Source organism: Mizuhopecten yessoensis, unplaced genomic scaffold (assembly GCF_002113885.1).
Source record: "Mizuhopecten yessoensis strain PY_sf001 unplaced genomic scaffold, ASM211388v2 scaffold431, whole genome shotgun sequence".
Classification (NCBI taxonomy): domain Eukaryota; kingdom Metazoa; phylum Mollusca; class Bivalvia; order Pectinida; family Pectinidae; genus Mizuhopecten; species Mizuhopecten yessoensis.
The window spans coordinates 1,763,200-1,789,680 of record NW_018403543.1 but is presented as its reverse complement, the minus strand read 5'-3'; the positions used below and the strand labels follow the sequence as shown (position 1 = coordinate 1,789,680).

General features: G+C 33.9%; 2 protein-coding genes across 2 annotated transcripts in view; one reads left to right on the top strand and one right to left on the bottom strand.

Annotated features, from left to right (window-relative positions):
* Positions 1-3,403, top strand: part of LOC110449214 — a 36,787-nt gene extending 33,384 nt beyond the window's left edge. Inside the window, exon 17 of the mRNA XM_021495920.1 lies at positions 233-3,403. Within this exon, the coding sequence (XP_021351595.1) occupies positions 233-367 (135 nt within the window). The 3' untranslated portion in view covers positions 368-3,403. The remainder of the gene's footprint in view (positions 1-232) is intronic.
* Positions 3,404-8,377: 4,974 nt separating this feature from the next.
* On the bottom strand, positions 8,378-23,461 carry LOC110449204 (hippocalcin-like protein 1). Its single transcript, XM_021495911.1, has 4 exons — positions 23,243-23,461; positions 17,090-17,202; positions 10,500-10,927; positions 8,378-9,560 (listed from the first exon to the last, which is right to left on the bottom strand). The coding sequence occupies exons 3-4, from the start codon at positions 10,887-10,889 to the stop codon at positions 9,369-9,371; spliced, it is 582 nt and encodes a 193-aa protein (XP_021351586.1). The 5' UTR covers positions 10,890-10,927; positions 17,090-17,202; positions 23,243-23,461; the 3' UTR covers positions 8,378-9,368.
* Between the last annotated feature and the right edge of the window lie 3,020 nt (positions 23,462-26,481).

Genomic DNA, 26,481 nt, shown 5'->3' with positions numbered 1-26,481 from the left:
TCGACTTGTTTAGTAGTCAATCTCCGCATACCGAAATGAAAGCATGCATACCATTGTTGTGCTCTAATAGTCCTCTAAGAACGAATGGATTTAGCCCAACATCATGCAATTTGCCGTCAATATGATGTTACAGAACATATGAAAATGTGATTCCCCACCTGGGTGTATTCTTAATTTGGTTCTCAATTCAATTTTATTATGAAAATACGACATTAAAACGTTTCCCCCACAGACACCCGGACGCCTGAAGCCCTCTCGGGACTGTGGGTTAGAGGAAAGCACGATGACACAGGAGTACGTGGTGTTCGATGCCAAACAGGTCATGCCCCTTGGACTTATCACGTACGACCACCATGCTGTCAGCTGATTGGACAGAATACAATAAACTGTTGTAAACACGTGTTAACATTCCATCTCTGTATTGTTATAGTAGAATATCATAGACTTTCCAAAGATCTGACGACATTTTTAAAGTTAAAATTATTTTCTTGAAATCTTATACAAAACTATTTTTTGTCACAAATTTGATCTGAATTTATTAATGGTACATTTAGTATGAACGGGTTCACATATCTCAAAAAAACAAAAAACATTTAGCTCAAATCTTAATAATGACCTTATTTACAAAGCTCTGATTATTTTTCAATAAGGTAGGGATGCAATTGTGAGCGTGTTTTCAATTCGAACACACACGAACACACACACACACACACACACACACACACACACACACACGTACATATATGCAGTGTATATATATGTAAACACTTATTAATAAATATATCTAAAACTGGATATCTCCGATTTACATAAATTGCTTCAGCTAAGCTTCGTAAACTTGAAATGTAACATTACACATACAATCGACTGAAAGATAGCTCGCAAAATAAATTTTGAATGATATATTTTTGTATGATTATATACATCCTGATTGTTTTGTTGTACATGCCAAAAATACGTATGACTACCGACCTGTATACCATACGACAGTAAGGAAAACATATCAAACAGGTAGTGTATTTATCTTGACTCGTCAATTCTGAGGTAATTACATTAAAAGTTTAATCACATTTGCATTTTTCACGGTATGTACCTCAAAACGATTTTAATATTTATTTCGTATAATTTGTATTATAAGCAACTTAATATGTGAAATATAAAGTTGTTCTGGGATGCAATACATTTTATATACATGTACGTGTGTATTATACTACTAATCAATCAACTTCCTTATATGTATTACTTCTCCTGATACATCGGCACATGTTTTTGTGTGATTGAATTTCTAATCTAAATTATAATTTACAACTATATCATTTAATCTCCATTGTTACACCCGTCATATTTAAGTTTGTAGTTTAAAATCTCAACTTCTTCACTTGGAAAGTTAGTTACTAAATCTTACCATTCCCATACATTTGCAGAAATCAATTAACAAAATGTGATAAATCACAACATATCTAGATTCATGTTTACATTATTGTCAAGGATGAAATCGTCAAAGGGACAAATCTCAATAGTACTATAATAATAGTTGCCAAATATATCTTTTGTTTGACATACATTTTTATTAAAATTTAATATATTGATGTCGGATATTTTAATTTCAAATGTTAAATCATTTTGCCGGAATGGATCCCCTCCAAAGCCCCAAGAAGATAATAACAAGTAGGGATTCCTAACAAGACAATATTAACTTTTTTTGTTGTTAATGTGTAAATTACATATAACACAGATAATCATGATAATTGTGCATGCCTACATGTGAAATATTTGTTTATGTTTTGTGGATTTAGTTACATATTGATCTGGTGTAAGTTTCAGTAATAAATCAATGTATAAATTAAATTACGATCAAGGAATAATTGTGACGTTGTTTTGGATAGCAACGAGGCGTGGCCAACATGCGATGGGCGGGGCTTAACACGATGAAACCATGTCTCTGTCGCAGATTAGAACATGGTCCTTATCCAATCAGAGCACTCGTTGCAAATGAATCGTAGAAGAACAAGAACGATCAAACATATTTAGTATAAGGTGTATTAATTCAAACATACATTGGAACTCTCACAGAGATGCCAAAAAGCCCTATGCTTTCAATCACAACACATACTGTAACGTTTTCACTTGAAATACTTTTCCATTTCATATTGTTCACGTTTTCAATGTTGTGCCCGATAATGTCGGTATATTTTTTATATGATTTGTTTTCTATATTAGTAAGTGTTATGCATTGTATAGATGATTTTTTTTATAGAAATCAACAGAACAATAATTATCAATAAAGGGAACAAATATGTTTTTCTTTCATTATATCTTACTGCTATCTATAAGCATGTGTCAATATTTGATGGAGATAACAAGAGATTCAAACAAGCTCATTGTCTAGTTTAAAACAAAATACCGAGTGATGAAATTATTAATGCAATTGTAACGTCACGAAGTGGTATGACGTCAAATGACATTATTTTGATTCTCTATGTGAAGAATTAAACCACGAGCTGGTAGTCTGTAACACGTAGCAGTTATGGGATACAGATATATCAGCCATGTCGGAGTGTAAAAAAAATCAAATCGCAACATCTTTAACGGTAACCGTTATTAACTTGTGCTCGTATTCAAATCAACCTATTGTGTCCTATTTTGTGAAAGAAGATAGTAATTTTATATATCTATATAAAGCAAAACATATGGAAACTTTCTATATTTAAAGTTTATGAAATTTCAACCATTTTCCCTCCAACATTTGAAACAAAACAATTACAAAAATATTCATATTGTACACAGACGTATTTGTTCCACTGGTATTACCATTTTGTGTTTACCTTCATTTGGTCATTGCTATATTGTGGTATTTCCGAATGTTTATGCTATCTAGCCATACCTCTGCGTGGCGTCTCCGGGTATTGGTATCTGTATGTTTTTTGTTAACATTCCAAACATAACGTACCTCGCCCACGTATTGGTCATGTTTGTATGGTCTGTGTAAACATTCCTTGCCGTGTTTTTAGAATATTTGTTTTCTTGTCAATGTTTGGTATAATACATAACACTCTGTGTCTTTTCGCATGGGACAATCTATTTTCCTACACAGTTGATATTTTGAGGCATAAAAATCTTTTTTTTTTTGTACTGTTTCAAAATAATTGACCATTTGTAAGCTTTTTACTTTTCGTTAATTTTCTATTAATAGTTATTTTTTGGTGATTTTAAAAGCGAATCTCTTCGTTTGCTATATGCTAAAACAAAATTGAACATATATTCATAGTCTGTAATGTGATTTTATTCTTGTTATAATGTCGCATTTCCTGTTTGTTTCTGCAGCATCGTGTTATTTGTATCATTTGAGGAGTGATTTTGTAATTTAGAGAAAAGTGTGTTATTAAAAAATGTTGAAAAAGGATGCATGAATTTCTTTGTTTCTATAAAACTTATGAATATTTGGTATTGAGTATTTACTGTGTCAATAGTTAACATATGACTTCTTTTAACATTTAACTTCATATTGAATCTACTTTTTCAATATGATTTTGCTATATCTACATTGTAGCACACATTACCACTGACAGTTTTTATGGCTAAGGGGAGAAAACCACATAATTTTTTTAAATAGAACTCTTTTACGTCACTTTAGAACTGGTCCTGTGACACTAGCATGTTATCACCGACTTCTTTTTCTCTCTTGAATAAATATGTGTGAGTTAATTCATTAAATGGTACATAATCTTCAAATAACTATGCTGAACCTGGTATCAGATTTTAAGGTCAATTAATCCTGACCACCTTTCTTTGTGCCGTCAATAACCGATCTTCAATGTTATGTACAACATCTACAAAATATGTGAGCTGCCCACACTCCGCGTTGAAACCCCAAATATATATTATATGACCTAACCTACGGATGGGGAAATTAGGATTGTTTCTAGAAAAGAGTGCTGAAGAAGGCTTCTGCCGATAGTGCTTGTGTAAAATACTTTGGTTGGAAATACCATTTACAGATAATGACCTTTCACACCTCCATTGCTATTTCAGAATTTCCTCACTGTAAAATCCTTCTCAAAATCATCATGAACATGAACATTAGAATTTTCATGTTTTCAATTCTGTTCAAAAACAAATAATAGACGTGCACTGTAGCGTCCTGTACTGTAGTGGTTGTTTTCATGCCAAGGTTTCAGCGCAACAAACTACATCAAAATAGAACCTTAAACATTTTTTACTCAGAACTAATTCTCTGACATTGAGAAAACCTTTATTGACCTGGGCCCGTATTCATGAAACCGTTCTGGTGCTCAAGCATGGATTCTGTGCTCAAACCAACCTTCTTGTTACTCACTGAAATCATGTCAAACCATCAAAAAGTCATGTTTAAACCTTGAAAACAGTATTCGGCTTTAAATCTCTTCAAATTTTTTCCAAAATCATTGACAGAATAAGTTTTTCTTATTAATTTACAGCCAGAACAAAAAATTTGGGTTGAGCACAAAATCCATGCTTTAGCATGAGAACGGTTTTATGAATACGGGCCCTGGATACCATATACTTCCAATCTCAAATTATCTAGATATTTCGACACCCAACATTTCGGTCGTGGTGATCCTTGTCATTCTTATTTAGGTTCAAATGCTGGTGTTTCCGTTGATTCTACTCTGATAATATACTATTCCATACGTTCTGTTGTCGTGGTGATCCTTGTCATTCTTATTTTGGTTCAAATGCTGGTGTTTCCGTTGATTCTACTCTGATAATATACTATTCCATACGTTCTGTTACTGAAGTTGTAATTTCTTATTAACTTTGATTTCCGATTTGCTTCTTCGTGTACTGACGTTAAAATTTATCTTAGTTTTCTATCAGGCGTTGAACGTAGTCATTTCAGTGAGACTTGTCGTAAGGTTTTCTATTGATAAAAATGTTATTTTAGACTGGGACAAGTACCGTACCCTTGAACATGTGTTGTATCATGCTGGAATATTTCAATATTATGTCGTTAGGCTGACTGAACCTTTCGTACGACGCCTCGATAGACACACAGTGTGGGGCGTATAATTTGTATACGAAATATAACAAAAACTAGGATCTTGGGATTTCCTTCAGAAACAATGCAGATATCGTGTTTGTGCCTCGCCTGTTTTCTGCATCTGTTTGTTATACATCTATTTTTATCACGGAAGCAAATGAATATGGTTTTTCTTTGTCACACGCCCTTCTATGATGGGAATTGTTATATATAGACACATAGATCCGCCCATCGGTAATTTATATACATGTAAATTATCTTTGGCAGGACATTATATAGAGACCTATATCTGTGTCAAAAATTGAATAATTATTCTTGTTTATGATTTTTTTTAAATTACATGTAGGTAAGCTTAGTTATTAATTCGTTCGTCTAATACGCTTCGGTAGATTTTGCACGTTTCCCCAATCCCTCGTATTTTGACCAAGATGAAAAGACAGGTGTTGTGCATACCTGCGCGGTACACCAATTGAAAAAAGGTTTGGTTCAGGAAGCTACACGTAATTGATGTCTCACGAAGTATTATATAACAGGCCTTACCACACAGAGCGCTGCCTCAAGGACGTTTTATATAAGGATACCTGTGTAATCCTGGATTGATGGAACGGTAAATGTCAGGGTAGTGGTGCCATTTAAAAGGGCTAACTATATAAACAATTTTTTCGATACCTCAAATTCAACGCAGTGCAAACTAGCATGTTTCACTACGTTTATAACAACATGCAAGATATTAAAGATGTATATATAATAAAATTGCCTTAATTTTGAAATGTATATGTCCATATATTCATCCGACTATATTCCTACCGCGGTAGCCAAGTGGTTAAGGCGTCTGACATTCTGCTACCACTAGCTTTCATCACTGGGTCGCGGGTTCGAGACCTACGTTGGACAGTAGCAAGGTACTGGCCGTAGGTCGGTGGTTTTTCTCCGGGAACTCCGGCTTTTCTCCACAATCAGAACCTGGCACGTCTTCCAATGACCATAGCTGTTAATACGACGTAAAACACAAACAAGCAAACAAACAAACAAAATACCACCGAGTAAGACTTGAATTACGTCAACAATGTCACATACCATTTTTCCTGTCTTTTTTTTAAGTTCCGGAACTTAACTTAGTACATACCGAAAGTAGCGGCTTACAAAAGCCTCAGGGGTTACTGTCTAACAACAGAAACAAACAGTTGCTACAAAATTTGTATGCTGATGTTTAGCATATCCATTCGACCGCCCAGAGGCGTATGGCTATCTTGTATCTAGATATATGTGTTATACAGTTTATTCGGTATCTGTTTTATTCACAAGCAGCTTAATGATAAGAAAACATCGAAAGACACATATTTAATGGTATTAGTCATACGTTAAGTATTGGCTACTCTTGAGTATAACATATATATTTCATGGCAAAATACATACAAGGGGTTTCCTTCTCTGTTACTGAGAGATGGTCACGTTTCCAAATTCAGGAAGCGTTTCAAGCGACTCCTTAGTAAAACAAACAGCCAGTAGAAATCCCATCTTGCCTAATGACAGTGTTATAATCAATAAGCTGCTGTCAGTTTCCATAGTTCCTTTAATTACAAACTGCAGCATTTCTTAACTTTCCTTTTTAATAAATATCCTACCCAAGTCATATTTACAGTATCTGAACGGGTTTTTATCCAGATACATAGTACAATTATTGCTCAAAATTTCATTCGTTTCAAGCTTTAGTTTTGACATGGTTTACGTAACCTTCACTGTTTTTCACTAATACATTTTTCGAGGATGTGCACAACACATAAAGGGAAGATGGTTGTTAAATTATCTATAGCATTAAATATCGTTGGAAAAGTGTGCATGCAACTGAAAAAGTAATAACATCCTTTCGCAAAGATCTGCTGTGTCGCGCTATTTTGGGGGTCTTTTTGAGGCGTTTCACACTTTCCAAAGAATAAGTGAATTCACTCTTAAAGCAATTCAACAAACAGAACTCTCCATGTCAAAGATGTTTCTTTCCAATGCAATCCAAAAACAACCTTCGACTAACATCATCTGGTTGAAATTCCTACCTTCTTTTCCTAATTCTAATGCCCCGTTAATGCATTTCATCAATACCTACAGCTTTTGCAGCGCAGAACTTGTCCATTTTTCCGGTTGTTTTCATCGTCGGTACCGTTTTCAAATTTCTTAAAAAAGCTGCAATCAGTTTTAGCTTTCACAAACCTGGACCCACATATTTACAAAGCGCATCAAGGTTTTCAAATAGGGGCAAAACCCTCACAGCAGCTAAGGGGGGTTTCTGAGAACTTCCCCAAAAGTGGGTCGCTGGAAATCGGATGCAGCTCAAAGTACGTTCGCATCGGGTTGCACTCATATTGCCTTGGAAAATGTTTTTTAGACTCTGTCCACTCTAGTTTCCGCTTTTGTAACCATGCCTACACATATCATATTAACAGTCTATCATGTGAAGGTATGTGGAATATGGATCTTATACGAGGGTTGAAATTGGTGTCAAAAACGAGGCTTTGGCGAGGGTAGAATATTCATATTGTACTTTTTTTCTCCACTTTTTAACCGTAATTTTGGTAACGGGACACATGCAATGCAAAGACAACACTTCACATAGCAAAAGTTTATGTTTGGAAGAACAGAAGGACTGTATACAGCGTAACTACAAGACTTAAAAACACATCAAATAAGAGGGCTTATAAATGATACTTATATGATGTTTAAACCGGTCGTTAATTCTTTTTTCTGTATCATCTAAACACGCCAACAAAAAAATAAGGTTATACGATACATGCTAATTGTGCCAGGACGTCCCGGGTGTCTATCACTGTCATAGACAAGATGTGCGTGTTGGCCTCGTGAGTCCTTTATGTTATTGTAATACTATATGATTTCAAACTGCAAAAGGTAGTCTGTAAACACAAGAGAACTACTATTTTAGTACTGCGGTAATTTGAACTTTGACTCTTGAGATGAAGCTCACTTAACTCTCGGTAACATTTATGATAAACATATCCCCATGTCTGTGTTAATTAAGCAATGAATGATTTAGCTAATGTTGTTATGGTCCTATCACACACATTCTATTGATGACAAACTTAGAAAGCCCGACAGCGATATAAATTGTGTGTTATAGGACATAACAATATTTGCTGAAATATTCAATATTTATATTGACATATTGGCAGTAGTTACGCTTTGTTTAGTTATTTCGAACAGTTATATTGAACAGCAGATTAAGTCTTGACAACAATGAAACTGATGACATCACAATAGAGATTGATGACGTTACATTAGCAAATGTTGTTATAGTCTCACAACAGCATTTGCCTTCGCAATGCATTGCAATGAAAGGATGCAGCCCAAATGTAAATATTACTTTTTAATGTTGAAAATCAAGCTGGACAATTGCCGTTGATCATTGCTGCTTAAACATCGTAATATATACCTACAAAATGACGTAAATATCGTAAAACGCGCTTAGACACATGTGACAACTTCTTGTCACTTAAAACCAGTCTTTATGTAGGATGAATTTTGAAAATATAACTATTGTATTTAACTAAGCATTATTAAAAAATCTGCAGTGAAAACAAAACCAATCATTGCCACTATTCGCCACACACAATGAAGCTGTTTCGAGGAATAGATGTTATGATTACAAATTAGCAGTATGTTCAGTTCTACAAATCACTAACAGTTTATTGAGACATAATTGTTTAACCACACATTCCGGATTGTTCAAAGTGAACCTGTCTCTTTCACGGCAGTGTTATTACCAGTGATTGTGCAGTATTAGTCTTTATATTACACTGTACATACAATCGGGTATACACACGCGATCTCCTAATCAATATCGTTCCCAAACTCAGATTAGGAATCATAGTTTTTGTTGTGATGTACTTTTTCGTTAATCATAATATCACATTATATTTTCCTCTTTTATTGCATTTTTTATCTATAACTCATATCATTAGGTGCATGATATTAAACGAAGGTGTGTACCATAGAGCAGTAAGTTTTAGCTGCTCTCCATGCTGTCAAGAACAACTTCTTCGTCAAAACCGTTATGCTCATGACCAGGAGATATACGTTATGGCAATAAAGCATCGCCAAAGACTCTGGGAGGGGCGGATGAGGAACTTTGAGAATTATTTCTCTAAATGTCACTGACCTACTTCGGAGTCGATCGGAAAAAAGAGGACAAACTTGATAAAGAATATCTCCCAAAGACTACCACGAAAAAAAAATGAGAGTGGTCATGCTTCCATTCTTAATGACACAGTGGCTGGATTAACGAAGCTCCACGGTAAATGAATCGAAAGGTCAATGTTTAGTAAATGGGATGAGAGCGTATTTAATCATCTGGACACGGGTTGATCTCTAGCATGTGTATTATCTCCCTGTGGTTCCTCGCTCGCGAGACGAACTCCTTGTTGCTGATTCTGTTGTCATTATCCTCATCGAAACGCTCAAAGAAGTAGTCGGTTAGTTCTTCCGGTGTTGAATTATTTCCCGAAATCTGCGCTAATGTCATGCGACAAATAGACTGAAAAAGATCCAGAAAATTAACAAGTATTAATACTGTGAATAATCATCGGCAATGTTAAAATACAAAAATGTACACAGACTGGTAATACCTACCTTTATCAAAGTAAATGATATTTATGATTTTGTGCAATAGTTATACTATGTAAAACTTCTTCTTTGATGCTTAAGACGTTTGTCGAACTTTTGACATTATGTTGCATTTCTTTCGCTTCAAAAATGTCAATTCCAACTACATGTTTGTTAAAGTATAGTTTGTGAGGACTGGCCACAATAACAGCCCCACAAGTCAAGCACAACAACAAGAGCGTGTGGCTTGTTGTTCTGTGCATGTATGTTATTAATTTGATTTAAGAGAATTTGGGAGAACAATTTTCTAGTAATATATAATTATTGGTTTCTCAATTTCTACGTTAATGATAAAAATACTCTACATTTGCATCAAAATAACATTCGACTAAGAGTGTTAGTATATGTAGGTAAAAGTTATTATGAAACCATGACGGTGTCGATATGGGTACAATGACATAAGCTAAATGTATCAAATTTATGCATACAGTTTCATAACATATTTGTGGTATAGGGGTTGATTTGTCGACATGACTATGTACCCAATTATCGAACAATGAAGTTTGCCGACATGGACCTGGACTACCATTCTGTTATCCTAAATGCGTAAGTGTGTTTACAAACAAATAACCCAGTTATCAATTAAGCAATAGCCCAGCGATAGAGGAAGTGTACAACATTGTTGCAATTGTTTTTAATTAAATTTTAATTAAAGATCTGTTTATCACCAAAGGTCATAGGTCAAACTGCAAAAATTGAGGCAAATTAAGCGTAACTATTTCACAATAGTGCGAGGATCCATGATTTTTAAACTTATTATAACAATACCGTATTAGTTCAAGAGTATGTTGTATTGTGATTTTTGTCTTACCGTGAACATAAATTTCATCTCGTCTTTGGTGATGTAGCCGTCCCCGTTCATATCGTACATCTTAAAGGCCCAATCCAGCTTCATGTCTTCCTCTAGTGGAGACCCAGACACGTAAATACCCATCATGAACTCTTTGAAATCCACAACTCCGTTGCCGTCGGTATCAAACACGCGAAACACTTGTTCAGCGAAGTTCGACGCCTCGCCTTCAAATAGTCTGCTATATACCCTGATGAAGGCTTCCATAGTAAGCTTTGACTCACCCCTCGATAGGGATGCCTTGTATTGTTCAAACCATCCCAATATCTCCTCATTCGTGTACTCGTCCGATAACACCGCCCGTAACTCCTTCATCGTTCTTGGACTCGGTAAGGACGATTTGTTCCCCATAGTTGTCACTGTGGTCAGGGTAGAATATATTCCCGTCGCTAAATAGAAAACAAAATTAAAAAAATATCTCGTTTTTATATTTCTATTGTATCTTCCGAGAAAGTCTTAGTATACAATATCGTTTACGTGTTTGTGTTAAACAAATGTATATCTTCACCGAAGGAGGACCGAACATGTTGTTACATAGCCACTAGGGGACACTGCCACACTTATCACAGCACGATGAGAGTTATAAAAGGCGAAACTTATTTCCATATCTTTATATTTGAGTGCATACACAACTTACTTAAAGCGGCCAGTATTTTAAATATAGTTTTGAACAATGAGACAGATGGTATCGTTATCTGGACGGAGAAGATCATAATCGTTCAGCAGCAAATCAATAATAAGCAAACTATATTTAGACAAATTTCTAAAATGTACAGTACGGGGTTCTTTATTTAAATTAGTATACACCATAATTAGTGGAAAGTTAACAACAACAAAATACCGAAGTGGAAACAAAACCGTACTACGTACACAAAGTCGATGAAATTAGGACAAGGTATGAACGAAGGAGAGATTACAGATATATCCCTAGCAAAGTAACTAGAGGAATGAGACCACATGTTCCGGAAGCGTAAGCGTCTTCTGATTTGTCGACGATATTGATGTGAATGATAAATCTAGATGCAATCATTACAATATGACGTCCTTAAACCCAAATTCTAACCTTTAACCCTTCAAGTAAGTGAGAACCATTGTGGTGACAAAGAATGCACTAGACACACTCGTGATTGTAATCAAATACTAAACCACAAATATGTCCCAATAAGTTCGTGAGGGTGACCATGACCTTTGCCCATAGTCTTCATCAACCTGCAGTTATCTTATAACTTGTGTGCATGTGTCTGTCAACTTTCTGTATCGAGCAATACTGTAAATTTGAATCCATTTGCAAAATGGAAACACGGTAGGTTCGGGAACAAAGATATTAAATCCCTGATTAGAATATCCAGCATGCAAGTGTACGAGACACCTCATTGCCAAATTGTCGGTGAATAAGTTTCCGGTACAGAGGACACCAGACCCGAATTTCACTGTGCTCAATGATTTCGTGTTGACATTGCATGGCTGGCTGTAGTAGTTTGACGTCAGGTGAAAGGTTGTTGAGATGTGGAGGTAATCTGATTACAGACCAATGCTCCTACTCGTAGCATCGTTCCGGTATATCTGCGATACTGATACTCATATGATGTGACTACTATTCCTTTGATTTTATTATTAGCTTTGTACTACTGCTCCCGTGAGTAGGGTGTGTTTTTCACTGCCTGTACCTCATACGGGAGCACATTCCACAGAGTCCTGTTACATTTGCATAATTGATCATCTCCATTTCGAATTTCGAGCCCCCCTGTCTATTTTACGAGACTGGAAGCATGACGAAGTGGGTGAAATGGATATGATCAACTATAAAAGATTGCAACCCTTCTACCCAAACACATCCATTGTTACTAATAGTAATCCTTAATTGCATTGATGCATAGTTTACTCTGGTTTACATCAAGTATACACATATGTACATAACAACATGAAGTGTACGCCTTATATAAGACTGGGGATGTCTTCAAGCTGCGGTCAATGAAATATAATGAGGTAGAGGGTATTCCCGGGTATGTTTTCTTTTAATCTATATTATTATCTTGCAACTCTAGATGTAAATGCGTCACTGATATCCACTTAAAAATATTGTTTAAGTCAAGGTACCAAGCTACATGTAATATTGACTGAAATACCCTATGTTTGGTTCCTGCTGACTGCAATAAGGTTGTGTTTCTTTTTGTAACTAATGCATCGAATATGTAGCAGGTGTTACCATGAAAAAAGCAAAATATCTTTTCCTAGTATTCGAAGTCTATTTCCATGAGCCAAATCTTTAATCCTATTGTGAAAACAATCTTGTATTTACAACGTTTTAAAGCGATGATAGACGAAAGCAGACACAGAGATACTACGCAGGTTAACATGTCAACGTGGTTTGCCATCGAATCTTATCTTGATTAAAAATAATTATGAAGTTGTGATTGTGACCGACTTTGTTGATAATGAAATTATTTGCTTACATCACTCAATTACCTTATTTTACTAAGTATCTAGTATGAACACGATATAAATCTGACCCAAAACGTCTATGAGAGAAGCTTACCAACCTTTCTTCAAACCCCTTCATTTTCTATAAAGGACTCGGAATCATTTTCCTAAGGATATTACATTATGTACGACTGATGCTAAGGTATGTTCCTGCAAAAAATCATCATTAATCTTTTACCAATGTCCCAACTCTTGTGGAAGTTAAATATTTAACTAATGTCACAACTCTTGTGGAAGTTAAATTTTTAACTACCGTCACAACTCTTGTGGAAGTTAAATTTTTAACTAACGTCACAACTCTTGTGGAAGTTAAATATTTTACTAATGTCACAACTCTTGTGGAAGTTAAATCTTTTACTAATATCACTACTCTTAGGGACGTTATTTATTTTACTAATATCACTTCTCTTCTGGAAATTAAATCTTTTACTAATATCACTACTATTGTGGAAGTTAAATATTCAACTAATGTCACAACTCTTGTGGAAGTTAAATCTTTTACTCATGTCATAACTCTTGTAGAAGTTAAATCTTTTACCAATATCACATCTCTTGTGGAAATTAAATCTTTTACTAATGTCACTACTCTTGTGGAAGTTAAATCTTTTACCAATGTCACTTCTCTTGTGGAAATTAAATCTTTTAATAATGTCACTACTCTTGTGGACATTAAATCTTTTACTAATGTCACAACTCTTGTGGAAGTTGAATTTTTAACTTATGTCACAACTGTTGTGGAAGTTAAATTTTTAGCTTATGTCACAACTCTTGTGGAAGTTAAATTTTTAACTACCGTCATAACTCTTGTGGAAGTTAAATTTTTAACTAACGTCACAACTCTTGTGGAAGTTAAATATTTTACTAATGTCACAACTCCCGTGGAAGTTAAATCTTTTACTAATGCCACTACTCTTGTGGAAGTTGAATCTTTTACTATAGTCACAACTATTGTGGAAATTAAATATTTAACTAATGTCACAACTCTTGTGGAAGTTAAATCTTTTACCAATGTCACTTCTCTTGTGGAAATTAAATCTTTTACCAATGTCACTACTCTTGTGGAAGTTAAATATTTACCAATGTCACCACTCTTGTGAAAATTAAATCGTTTACTAATGTCATAACTCTTGCGGAAGTTAAATCTTTCACTAATGTCACAACTCTAGTAGAAGTTAAATCTTTTACTAATGTCACAACTCTTGTGGAAGTTAAATCTTTTACTAATATCACTACTCTTAGGGACGTTATTTATTTTACTAATATCACTTCTCTTCTGGAAATTAAATCTTTTACTAATATCACTACTATTGCGGAAGTTAAATATTTAACTAATGTCACAACTCTTGTGGAAGTTAAATTTTTAACTTATGTCACATCTCTTGTGGAAGTTAAATCTTTTACTAATGTCACTACTCTTAGGGACGTTAGTTATTTTACTAATATCACTTCTCTTCTGGAAATTAAATCTTTTACTAATATCACTACTATTGTGGAAGTTAAATATTCAACTAATGTCACAACTCTTGTGGAAGTTAAATCTTTTACTCATGTCATAACTCTTGTAGAAGGTAAATCTTTTACTAATGTCACTACTCTTAGGGACGTTAGTTATTTTACTAATATCACTTCTCTTCTGGAAATTAAATCTTTTACTAATATCACTACTATTGTGGAAGTTAAATATTCAACTAATGTCACAACTCTTGTGGAAGTTAAATCTTTTACTCATGTCATAACTCTTGTAGAAGTTAAATCTTTTACCAATATCACATCTCTTGTGGAAATTAAATCTTTTACTAATGTCATAACTCTTGTAGAATATTAAATCTTTTACCAATATCACATCTCTTGTGGAAATTAAATCTTTTACTAATGTCACAACTCTTTTGGAAGTTAAATCTTTTACTAATGTCACAACTCTTGTGGCAATTAAATCTTTTACTAATGTCACTACTCTTGTGGACATTAAATCTTTTACTAATGTCACAACTCTTGTGGAAGTTGAATTTTTAACTTATATCACAACTGTTGTGTAAGTTAAATTTTTAACTTATGTCACAACTCTTGTGGAAGTTAAATTTTTAACTACCATCACAACTCTTGTGGAAGTTAAATTTTTAACTACCATCACAACTCTTGTGGAAGTTAAATTTTTAACTACCATCACAACTCTTGTGGAAGTTAAATTTTTAACTACCATCACAACTCTTGTGGAAGTTAAATTTTTAACTACCATCACAACTCTTGTGGAAGTTAAATTTTTAACTACCGTCACAACTCTTGTGGAAGTTAAATTTTTAACTTATGTCACATCTCTTGTGGAAATTAAATCTTTTACTAATGTCACTACTTTTGTGGAAGTTAAATATTCTACCAATGTCACTACTCTTTTGGAAGTTAAATATTTTACTAATGTCACAACTCTTGTGGAAGTTAAATTTTTAACTTATGGCACAACTCTTGTGGAAATTAAATCTTTTACTAATGTCACAACTCTTTTGGAAGTTAAATTTTTAACTTATGTCACAACTCTTGTGGAAATTAAATCTTTTACTAATGCCACAACTCTTGTGGAAATTAAATCTTTTACTAAAGTCACTACTCTTGTGGAAATTAAATCTTTTACTAATGCCACAACTCTTGTGGAAATTAAATCTTTTACTAATGCCACTACTCTTGTGGAAGTTGAATCTTTTACTATAGTCACAACTATTGTGGAAATTAAATATTTAACTAATGTCACTACTCTTGTGGAAGTTAAATCTTTTACTAATGTCATAACTCTTGTGGAAGTTAAATCTTTTACCAATGTCACTACTCTTGTGGAAGTTAAATATTTACCAATGTCACCACTCTTGTGGAAATTAAATCGTTTACTAATGTCACTACTTTTGTGGAAGTTAAATGTTTTACCAATGTCACTACTCTTTTGGAAGTTAAATATTTTACTAATGTCACAACTCTTTTGGAAGTTAAATTTTTAACTTATGTCACAACTCTTGTGGAAATTAAATCTTTTACTAATGTCACAACTCTTTTGGAAGTTAAATCTTTTACTAATGTCACAACTCTTGTGGAAGTTGAATTTTTAACTTATGTCACAACTGTTGTGGAAGTTAAATTTTTAGCTTATGTCACAACTCTTGTGGAAGTTAAATTTTTAACTACCGTCACAACTCTTGTGGAAGTTAAATTTTTAACTACCATCACAACTCTTGTGGAAGTTAAATTTTTAACTACCATCACAACTCTTGTGGAAGTTAAATTTTTAACTACCATCACAACTCTTGTGGAAGTTAAATTTTTAACTACCATCACAACTCTTGTGGAAGTTAAATTTTTAACTACCGTCACAACTCTTGTGGAAGTTAAATTTTTAACTTATGTCACATCTCTTGTGGAAATTAAATCTTTTACTAATGCCACTACTCTTGTGGAAGTTAAATCTTTTACTATAGTCACAACTATTGTGGAAATTAAATATTTCACTAATGTCACAACTCTTGTGGAAGTTAAATCTTTTACCAATATCCCTTCTCTTGTGGAAATTAAATCTTTTACTAATGTCACAACTCTTGTGGAAGTTAAATTTTTAACTTATGTCACATCTCTTGTGGAAGTTAAATCTTTTACTAATGTCAGAACTCTTGTGGAAGTTAAATCTTTTACCAATATCCCTTCTCTTGTGGAAATTAAATCTTTTACTAATGTCACTACTCTTGTGGAAATTTAATCTTTTACTAATGTCACAACTCTTGTGGAAATTACATCTTTTACTAATGTCACTTCTCTTGTGGAAATTAAATCTTTTAATAATGTCACTACTCTTGTGGACATTAAATCTTTTACTAATGTCACAACTCTTGTGGAAGTTAAATTTTTAACTTATGTCACAACTCTTGTGGAAATTAAATCTTTTACTAATGCCACTACTCTTGTGGAAATTAAATATTTTACTATTGTCACCCCTCTTGTGGAAGTTAAATCTTTTACTATTTTCATTACACATGTGGAAGTTTTCTTGACAAATTAACACGTTAAAGTTAACAGGTATATTACAAGGTACCTACCTTTTGGTTGTGTGGAGCTCCTCAGATATTAACCCAAGGTAACATACGATCCTCTTTATATAATCTCTGGCACAACGTTATTCCTCCCGCTCAAATGAGTTTTCCTGCTTAGACTAAAAATAGGATAATTAAATAAGTCCTGTGTATTGTATTACAGCGCGGTTGTCTTATTGTCAGACTGTCCCGGATGCACATGTACTGTTTAAATAGACTTTTGCTATGACGCATCTTCTTTACAAGACAGTTTTAACCCGTTCAAGACAAGAATTTCGATTGAAAGACATTATTTTGATAAAACACCTGTTAGATGAAACTATTCGTAACGATGAACAATGGTACACATATCCTTTGATACACCCAAGCGGTTGTGTGGTATTTGAGATGTTTAAAATAGTTTGACCTTTGTCACACTACATAACAGTGTGACCGCTGGGAAATACATGTAACGCTAAAACTCGCGGAGCGTACCCTGTGCAAATTTAGTTTATTTGAATTCGAATATAAGGAATTATTATAAAATTAAATTGTAACCACTGTATCGTTTTATTTAAACAGGTTGGTAATCTTTGAAGCGAATGTTACATACAGGTAGTGTTTGTAGAATCACTGGAGAAAATCTTTGAGTTAACTTCGAACACACCATGTATTAACATCATAAGCTGCCTAGATCATGTAGGAGGTGTATTATTTAATATATTGAAAACTCACGTGATACAATAACATGCATGCATGTGTTAACTCGAATATTATCCATGGACAGATCAACACGATTTCTGCGCGGTAAAATTTGCATAAGGAATATAATTTTAACTAGATATTCTACAAAAAAAACCACACCATTACGTGACATTTATACAAATCCAGATCTCTGATTGTTTTTTGTGAATGTACAAATGTACATTTGAATGCTAACTGATTAAAGCTATACATTTAACCAAACGAAACATTAACACAATCATGCGTGTAAACATTAGGTTTTAGACAACGATCCGTTCTAACTTCTACCGTTTGCTAACAAGGAAGTTTGCTAGGGAGTGGCCTGCTCGTGGGAGTCAGCAGACCAGGATGTTAAAAAAAAAATCAGTACTCGGGCGTACAGCTTTAATTTATTTTATGGTTTTAAAACGCAAGTCATTGCTATCGAAAATAACTGTTTTGTGACCAAACTGTCGCCTATAGCTGATTTCTGAACACAAAATCATCAAACGTTAAAAGGATCATACCAGTAAGACAATTTGGAAAAAGAAATATGACAAACTGTAAAAATATTAATGTCAAAATTAACATTTATACAAATCAACCTATCTGTGAGAGTATTTTTTTATAAATATTTATTCAAAATAAAGTGAGAGAAGAAACGCCTATGATGTGATGCTTCATTTACGTCTATTTACAATGATACACACTAAGTCAGGTATACATAATCAATGTACAGTAGTGTATATAAATATTAATATGTAGTCAAGTTTAAATATTTCCAATTGCTCGTATTTGGTGCATAACCATTTTTGTACTCAATTCGGTTGAAGTTTTACAACGCAATACCATACCTGTGATAAACATGTTAAATAGATTATATACAAGATAACGAAGGCTGAGCAATGTATAACAATTTCGCTCCCGTGTCATACTATGGGCAATTAATAAATGTAGTATACGATAATACGATATATATATGATCTACCATGAGTTTCCATTTTGCATGAGATTCATAAAACGAGTCTTAATAAAAAAATCAATTTAGCGAGCCTCTGGTGAGTTGAAATGAAAAATTCGTGACGAGTTTCATAAATTTCATATGAAATGAAAACGAGTGTAAGATCCTTTGTATCAAGGGTTGTGGCATTTATTCGTGTAAAACGACAATTTACATTGGCACCCTTTAAATGTAAAAAGACGCCATTTTGACTCCATTGCGTAAGTCTGTGACGTCATGTACTTGTCCTAGTCGTGACGTCACAATTGAAACAATTGAAACTTACAACCAATCACAGCGCTGATAGGTCATATTACATGGGTTAATATTCACTGGATAACACAGCACATTATTTGACAAAACACGATAATATTAGTAGTAGTCCCGCCTAGCAGTGAAAATACATAAACAAAATTACCAAGATTATTTATTCATTCGTTTAACATTCCTTATAGGCAGGAGTTGCATTGTACAAGCTTGAATACAGAAGGACGACGCCAGAAATATGGCTTGATATATTTTTGTTCAAATATTAGAATAAAAATTAGAAATTATAATTAAATTATACTCGTCTTCTACACATAAACAATAACATTTGGTATACTGATCATTTAATAATTCAAATGAGAGAGAGAAAAAAGACAAAAACACTCACAGGAAGGAAATGAAATAAGGTCAGCATAGAGACTTTTCCGAGATATCAGGTAGAAAAATGGGGGAACAAAATAATTTTTTTTATAAAACTACATATCATAGTTCGTTCTCCCTACTTTTTGTGTAATGTTTAACACAAGAGCTGCAAATGCTAAAATTGACCGAAAAAACTAACACACCGTTGATAAATCGTAAGACTTATCATAATATCGGCTACAGAGTTAAGGCTAATTACGGTGACTGATTGTACTCCTATTTATTCAAAAATGATCTGCTATGAGCACACACATATCTAATGTCAACATTTGTAATCAACCTTTTGGTGAACATAATAACACGTTATGCTAACATTAATACCGTTCGTCAGGCCTGTATCGCTCACCTCTTTCTTTTGTCATCTGAACTAAAGTTTCCTCTAAATTGAAACCATTGAAGCAAGCTCAAATGTCTCATTTACCGACAGAATCAAAGTAGCAACACTTGGTTAGGGTAATCGTAGGAACATTTATACGAAGTTTGGTCAAAATTGATCTGGTGGCATTGAAAATTAGTCGACAATATCACTTCAAAGACCAGGCTAGTCATTTTAAATTTCAAACCAACCCAAAGAAACAGCAAAATCTCTTCAGAACAATGAGTGCATTGTTCATATTATGTATATGTCTAGACAGCATTGCCCAAATAAAGTTAAAAACAAATGTCTGGACTAATCGTAGGAAAAGCAGCGGACATAAATGTTAATTGGTCCTAAGCATAGCAACTTTTGGTCAGGGTTGCAAGATTGGTATTTGCACGGCATCACGTTGAAAAGTATCAAATCGTCGTGAGACGTGCATTTGCACCGATTTTGGTTATCACCAACCTTATTACTGTCCCTTTTCCCCCTTTAACCCAAATCCCTATGCAACTAAGGGGGTCACGCCCTTTACTTATCTTTCATTCAGGAATGCTCCGTGCTAAATGAAGTTGATATTACTTTTATGTAATTCCTTCGAAATTAAGGGCAGTGTTTTCAAGATTTACCATCATTTCCCTAAGGATTCCCCCTCAGTCGCTCATAGGGACACCGTACTAATCTTTTTACCTGGTCTCGGTGATATTCGGTGTCAAATCGGAATTATATCCATTGATGGGTTCTTGAGAAGTAGTTGTTAAAGGTCAACCTCTATTTCAAATTTGGTTCCGTTCCTTCGTGTATACAACATTGGATTCCCTTGGCCGGTAAATGACCGAAGCTTATTTTAATTAAATTGCTTAAGCCGTTCCGGACGTAATAGTCAATTAATGAATAAGATAATAACGGACGACGGTTGTTGACCCGTGACATAAGGTTGTTTAGACTTTTGCGCCAGGTGAGCTCAAACAAGCTTATGAATTTGAAATTTATGTAAACATTTTATAAAACAAAAATACAATTAAGCATGTACATTTAGCAAGCTACAGTATCCTTCATTTAGACAAAGGATATTTTTTTCTTCAGTTCAACCATTGTTTTGTTACTGATACTAACCACTGTATCAATAACAAAGCAGTAATCGTGACATCAGAAATATTGGCTTGAAATTACTATATCACTGCGTATCTAAAATAAGTGTCATTATTACCTGCCCGGAAAACTTTTTTGAAAATAAATACCATTCATTGATGTAAAAAAAATAAGTTGCGTGTCCTTATCTACATAATTACAGATACAATAAGTGTTATATAATTTATTGTTCTTTGGTATATCATAATTATACGATGTTGTGACATTTTCTGTATAGATACAATTAATATTTTGCTACATCCAGCAAAGTAAGTGCAAACAACAACGTATTTGCGGCCTAGCTAGGTCTCCGACTCCAGACTTTACGCCGATCGGTGTACCCCTTAAGAAATTTACACGCACCACAAACTTTGCAGTATTAAATACGTTTATTGAATTGAATTATATGTGGATTGGAAAACAACAGCATCCTAAAAAACATCAACGTTTTCTCCCTCATTATTCATTCGACTTTGATTTACGGAGAGTGTTCTTAAGATGTGTATATATCTGAGAATATTATCAATAAGTTATCATTTGTGCGGCAGGACTTGTATAATTAGTCCCAGTTTAAGTGTCATTTTTAAAGTATGTTACTTATTTACTGTGAAGCTTTGTGTGACTAAGTTCGGTTCCCATGGTTCTTTATGTTTTCCGTTTTTTAAACCCATCATTATATTGTTTGTGAACTATATTTGACCTTAAATGAAGAAGCAAAATATTAAAAGCAGAATTTAGTTTTACAGCGACCCAGTGCGTAGTCTATGAGTATTGTCGAGGCTCTCACAAGATTCAACTGAAGTATAAAAATGAATAGACAGAATATCTTGACAATAAAACGCCAACTTACTATTAGTATAATGTTACCGTATGGTAGCCGCATCTACCTGTACACTGTAGAAACATGCATACATGAATAATTGACAAAGACGATTGTTCAGTTTGTTTATCTTCTATTAGTAATACTTCCCGTGGAACCTTAAGTGTTGAGTTTTCAGGCTAAGTTAACAAGAAATTCGCGGTATGTAGTGTTTGTATTGCTAGTTTGTTTAATGTAAAAAAATAACCCAGACCATTTCTTTAGCGCGTAAAGTTCCCTAAAACTTATTCTTACCGTGAATAATAAGGCTGCACAAGATATTTGAAAACCAATCGGCCAGTATGGGCATTATAATAAAGGGTTATCACAACAATCGTTTGTGTATTTGAGCATGTAACGCAGCTCTATTTATTCAGGAAAACACACAGGCAATGATATTTGATTACTGTCGTGATAATTACGTAATCACTGACATCATAGGTCAAAAGGAAAAACATATCTTGTTTTCTGAAACGTGATCTATTCGTGCATCTTTGAGGTATGGCAAAACAACACATTTCCCTTTTAAGTTTGGAAAGTCCTAACAATAAAATAACATATCAATGCAGGTGAAATTAAAACTAGAATAAAAGCAATAATTACAAGAAATATGAAAAATTGAAGCACTTATTACAACCCTTTGCTTGTAGATAGAAAAATCCAAACAAAGTAAATAGTTTACTGTATCACACGGTAACTTTTTCGAACAATATGCCAGTGTCAATATATCTTGATAAGATGCAGATCTTAAATTCGATTGGGAAAGACAAGATAACGGAAAAGGAGGTTCACACAAACAAAAAGAAATGTGTCATGGACGCAACAAAATTTAGACCTAAACCAGGTGTTCCTAAAGTGAGCTGTTTCACTACCTTAAGGTATGCCCATAAAGGTATGTTAATAACTAATTATCAAAAATAATAACGAGCAACTCCTTAACCATTGGAAATTGTGAGTTTGCCCATCAGGTCACGATGTTTACTTGTCAAATCAACATTTATAGTTTATCTAACCAACTATCTTAAACATTGTGGACACCTCAATAATCACAGCCAGCAGTGGATTTGGATATCTGTTCAGGTTCGTGAAAGCATGATGATCACCAAGAATCAGAAAAATTATTAAAACGTCGTCCTATATCACTGCAGACAGTGAAATAGAATATCAGCTCACGATGTTTCCTGCCAAAAACAGGAAATAATGTGGTTCACTAGCGATCTAAACACGGTAAACGAGTCCTTAATTATCATAAACTCTAAATTAGCATACGTTGAAATCACACCATGTTAAACAAGCATTAAGAAAATAAAATTGATAATATAATGTAAAAGCGCATTACTGCAACATTTGTCCGCACTCTGTATAATGAAGAGATATTCAGTGTGCAGCAGTAAGGCGGCATTACAAAGTGCGTTTTACCTTTGTGAACAGGTAAGATCCTCGTCGTTACAGCACACTAACAACTTCCCTTCTGAATCGTTTAAAGCTTTTCATGTAATACTTGTCTCAATTCAAGTAAGAAAATACAGAAAAGAAAACAAAATCCACCATGGCTTTAAAAGATAATGCCTACTGATGTGTCTCGCATAAACGAACGTTAAAAGCGTGGGATGAGGCTATACGATAATAAACCTTTGACAATTATAATATCAGCTAACAGGCGATATGGATATTTATATATGCAAATTATAACATCAGATTATGCAAATATAAATATAGTAATATGATAAAAATCAAATTTCGCGCAGTTGGATCGTCCGCGCTAACATCTCAGCGTGTATGATTCAGTCGACATTTGGCTGATGCTTGGTTTATATACAGTCATAAAGTCGTACCTGTGATTCATCTTGCAGCATTTTGTTTTCTTCTGTATATTTTGTAAGTTTTAGTGTTCTGATATGTACTGTCTAGTTTGTTCCTTGGAGGAAGGGACAAGCTTTGAAGTGCGTTCTAACCTGCCTGGTGTCCAGTACAACAGAATATGATGAATTGAGCTCTACAACAATGTATGATAGAGAGGACTATCAATATTTCAGTCGGCATGAACTGAATACAGCCATTCCAACTTGATTGCAATAATCTGTGAATTAGCTGTTATTCAAACGGTATATGCAAGGAGTACCAGGTATGATACAACGTCACTTTGATATAGATCGGCAAGCAATATATTAAATAACATTAAAGAGAGCGTAAAATATACAACACAGTATTTCCATATAACATATATATTATACAATTATGGTCTTAATTCAAGGTGAATATGTTGTGATATTGATAACAGAAGACCATATTAACCGAAACGATATCAATATCACATCATATTCACCAACCAAAATACAAAATTGTTTTTATCATTTTATAAAGATGAAATCAATCACATAAAAAAATGGTGGATTTCTAATTTCTACATTTTGAATTTGATCGTTTTCAGCAAAATCCATTTATTATAGCATATTATCTCATACTTTGACAAAAGTTTCTCAGCCATTCATAAGCAGTTTGAGTTTATTATAAAAAAATAAATATGAAAAGATTGTTTCAAAAAAAATAGACGCAATGCGAACAGTATTTTTTAGCTCACCTGGCCCGAAGGGCCAAGTAAGCTTATGGCATGGTTCGGCGTCCGTCGTCCGGCGTCAACTTTTTACTTTAAACAACTTCTTCTCAGTAACCAAAAGACCTACGAGGTTTGTTCAAATAAATGACCTTCATCAATTTTCAAGGTCACAGGGGTCAAATATGTTAAAATATTTAAACAACTTCTTCTGAATAACCAAGAGGCCTAGGGTGGTGATATTTGGCCTGTAACATGCTGACATGAAGGGCTACAAAGTTTGTTCAAATAAATGACCTTGACCTTTATTCAAGGTCACATGGGTCAAATAAGTTTAAAACCTTTAAACAACTTCTTCTGAATAACCGAAAGGCCTAGGGTGCTTAAATTTGACCAGTAACATGCTGGGATGAAGGGCTACTAAGTTTGTACAAATAAATGACCTTGACTTATATTCAAGGTCACTGGTGTCAAATATATTGAAAACATTTAAACATCTTCTTCTGAATAACCGAGAGGCCTAGGGTGGGTGATGATATTTGGCCAGTAACATGCTGGGATGAAGGGCTACTAAGTTTGTTAAAATAAATGACCGTCATCCATATTCAAGGTCACAGTGGTCAATATATGTTTAAATCTTAAAATGATTTGTTCTGTATAATCTAAAAGTCCAGGGTAATGATATATTGCTAGAAGCATGCTGGGTTGGAAGACTATAAACTCTGTTCAACCTAATGTCCTTGTTCGTCATTCAATGTCACGTGAGTCATATGTTTAAATATTTTCATAGGTTCTTATTAATAAAACAGTGATATTCTGCCTGTAGTTGTATTTTAGTCTACTTTTAAGATAACAAGTGTGAAATGAATACCCGGTGAGCGATTCAGGCCCATTGGGCCTCTTGTTTATTTTTGGCTAGGGATTCATTGACTTCATCACATTCTATTCTTATTTAAATTTGTTCACTTTTCCATAAAATACTATGCTAGTACTTAGTCGACGATACCCGCTATGTGAATCCATGTCAAATCCTAACAATATCAAGTTCTTGAAGATAGAATAGGGTTGGTGAAAACGAAACCTCAAAGACCACTATTGAATATAATTACAAAAAAAAATCATAAAACAATGACAATATGTTGCACAAGGAAATATGATATTTAACAATAAGATCATGACTACAACAGTAAAAACCTCTTTATATTCTGTAACAACCTTCATTGCTCGAAACCGTGCATTTTTCCCTATAGTTTGTCCGTCAGAATTCGTCATACATCACAGATAATTGCAATATTTGGAGAAAGTGCATGATGACTGAATCGACTGCGACATTTAGATACCGTATATGGAAAAAGCAGGGTTGTAACTATCAAGAAAGGGAAAATTCTCACTAGGAAAATCGAACTCGTGATGATGCAGTTTAATAGTAAGTCGTATCGGTGTTATGCAAGTGTTTAGATCGAGGTAAACAACAGATGTAAACGATTATGTAGACGCATTAATTTCAAGTTCGAGAGGGCATAATTGATCAACGTGACCCAAACTTTCTTGTAACTTAAATACAGCATACCATTGATGCATCTAAAAGTAAGATAGAGCTTACCCAGATTGTGTTTTGTCTTTTGTTTGATAAACCTCGTATGACACAAAAACAAATCGGTGATTTAGGGGAGTACAGTAATCTGCATTGGTATAGAGTCAGTATGTTTTAAATCTTACCGTAAACTTTAACACTAATATTAATGAACATGTAAGTCACTCTTAAGAGTGACTTACAAGTTCATTAATATTATTGCGTTCCCTATAGGAACATGTGTTTATAGACGATTAGTTTAACACCAATGTTGTCAACTTGTGATTCGATCATACACTCGCTTTTATCCTCAATATATTTCCTCTTTGGTTTTGTGCTGTTTTTAACAAAATTTTGCTGAAATATTTCACAACAATATATATATTTTAACGCTGTTTGCCTAATTTTGAAAAGAAAACTCAATGTTGATATATGAACGAATGATTCAGTCTGGTAGTGTACAGGGTGAGAAAAGCAAATGTTCATACAACAGAATAAGCATTTGGTTTTTTAAGATGATCAAAAGATATT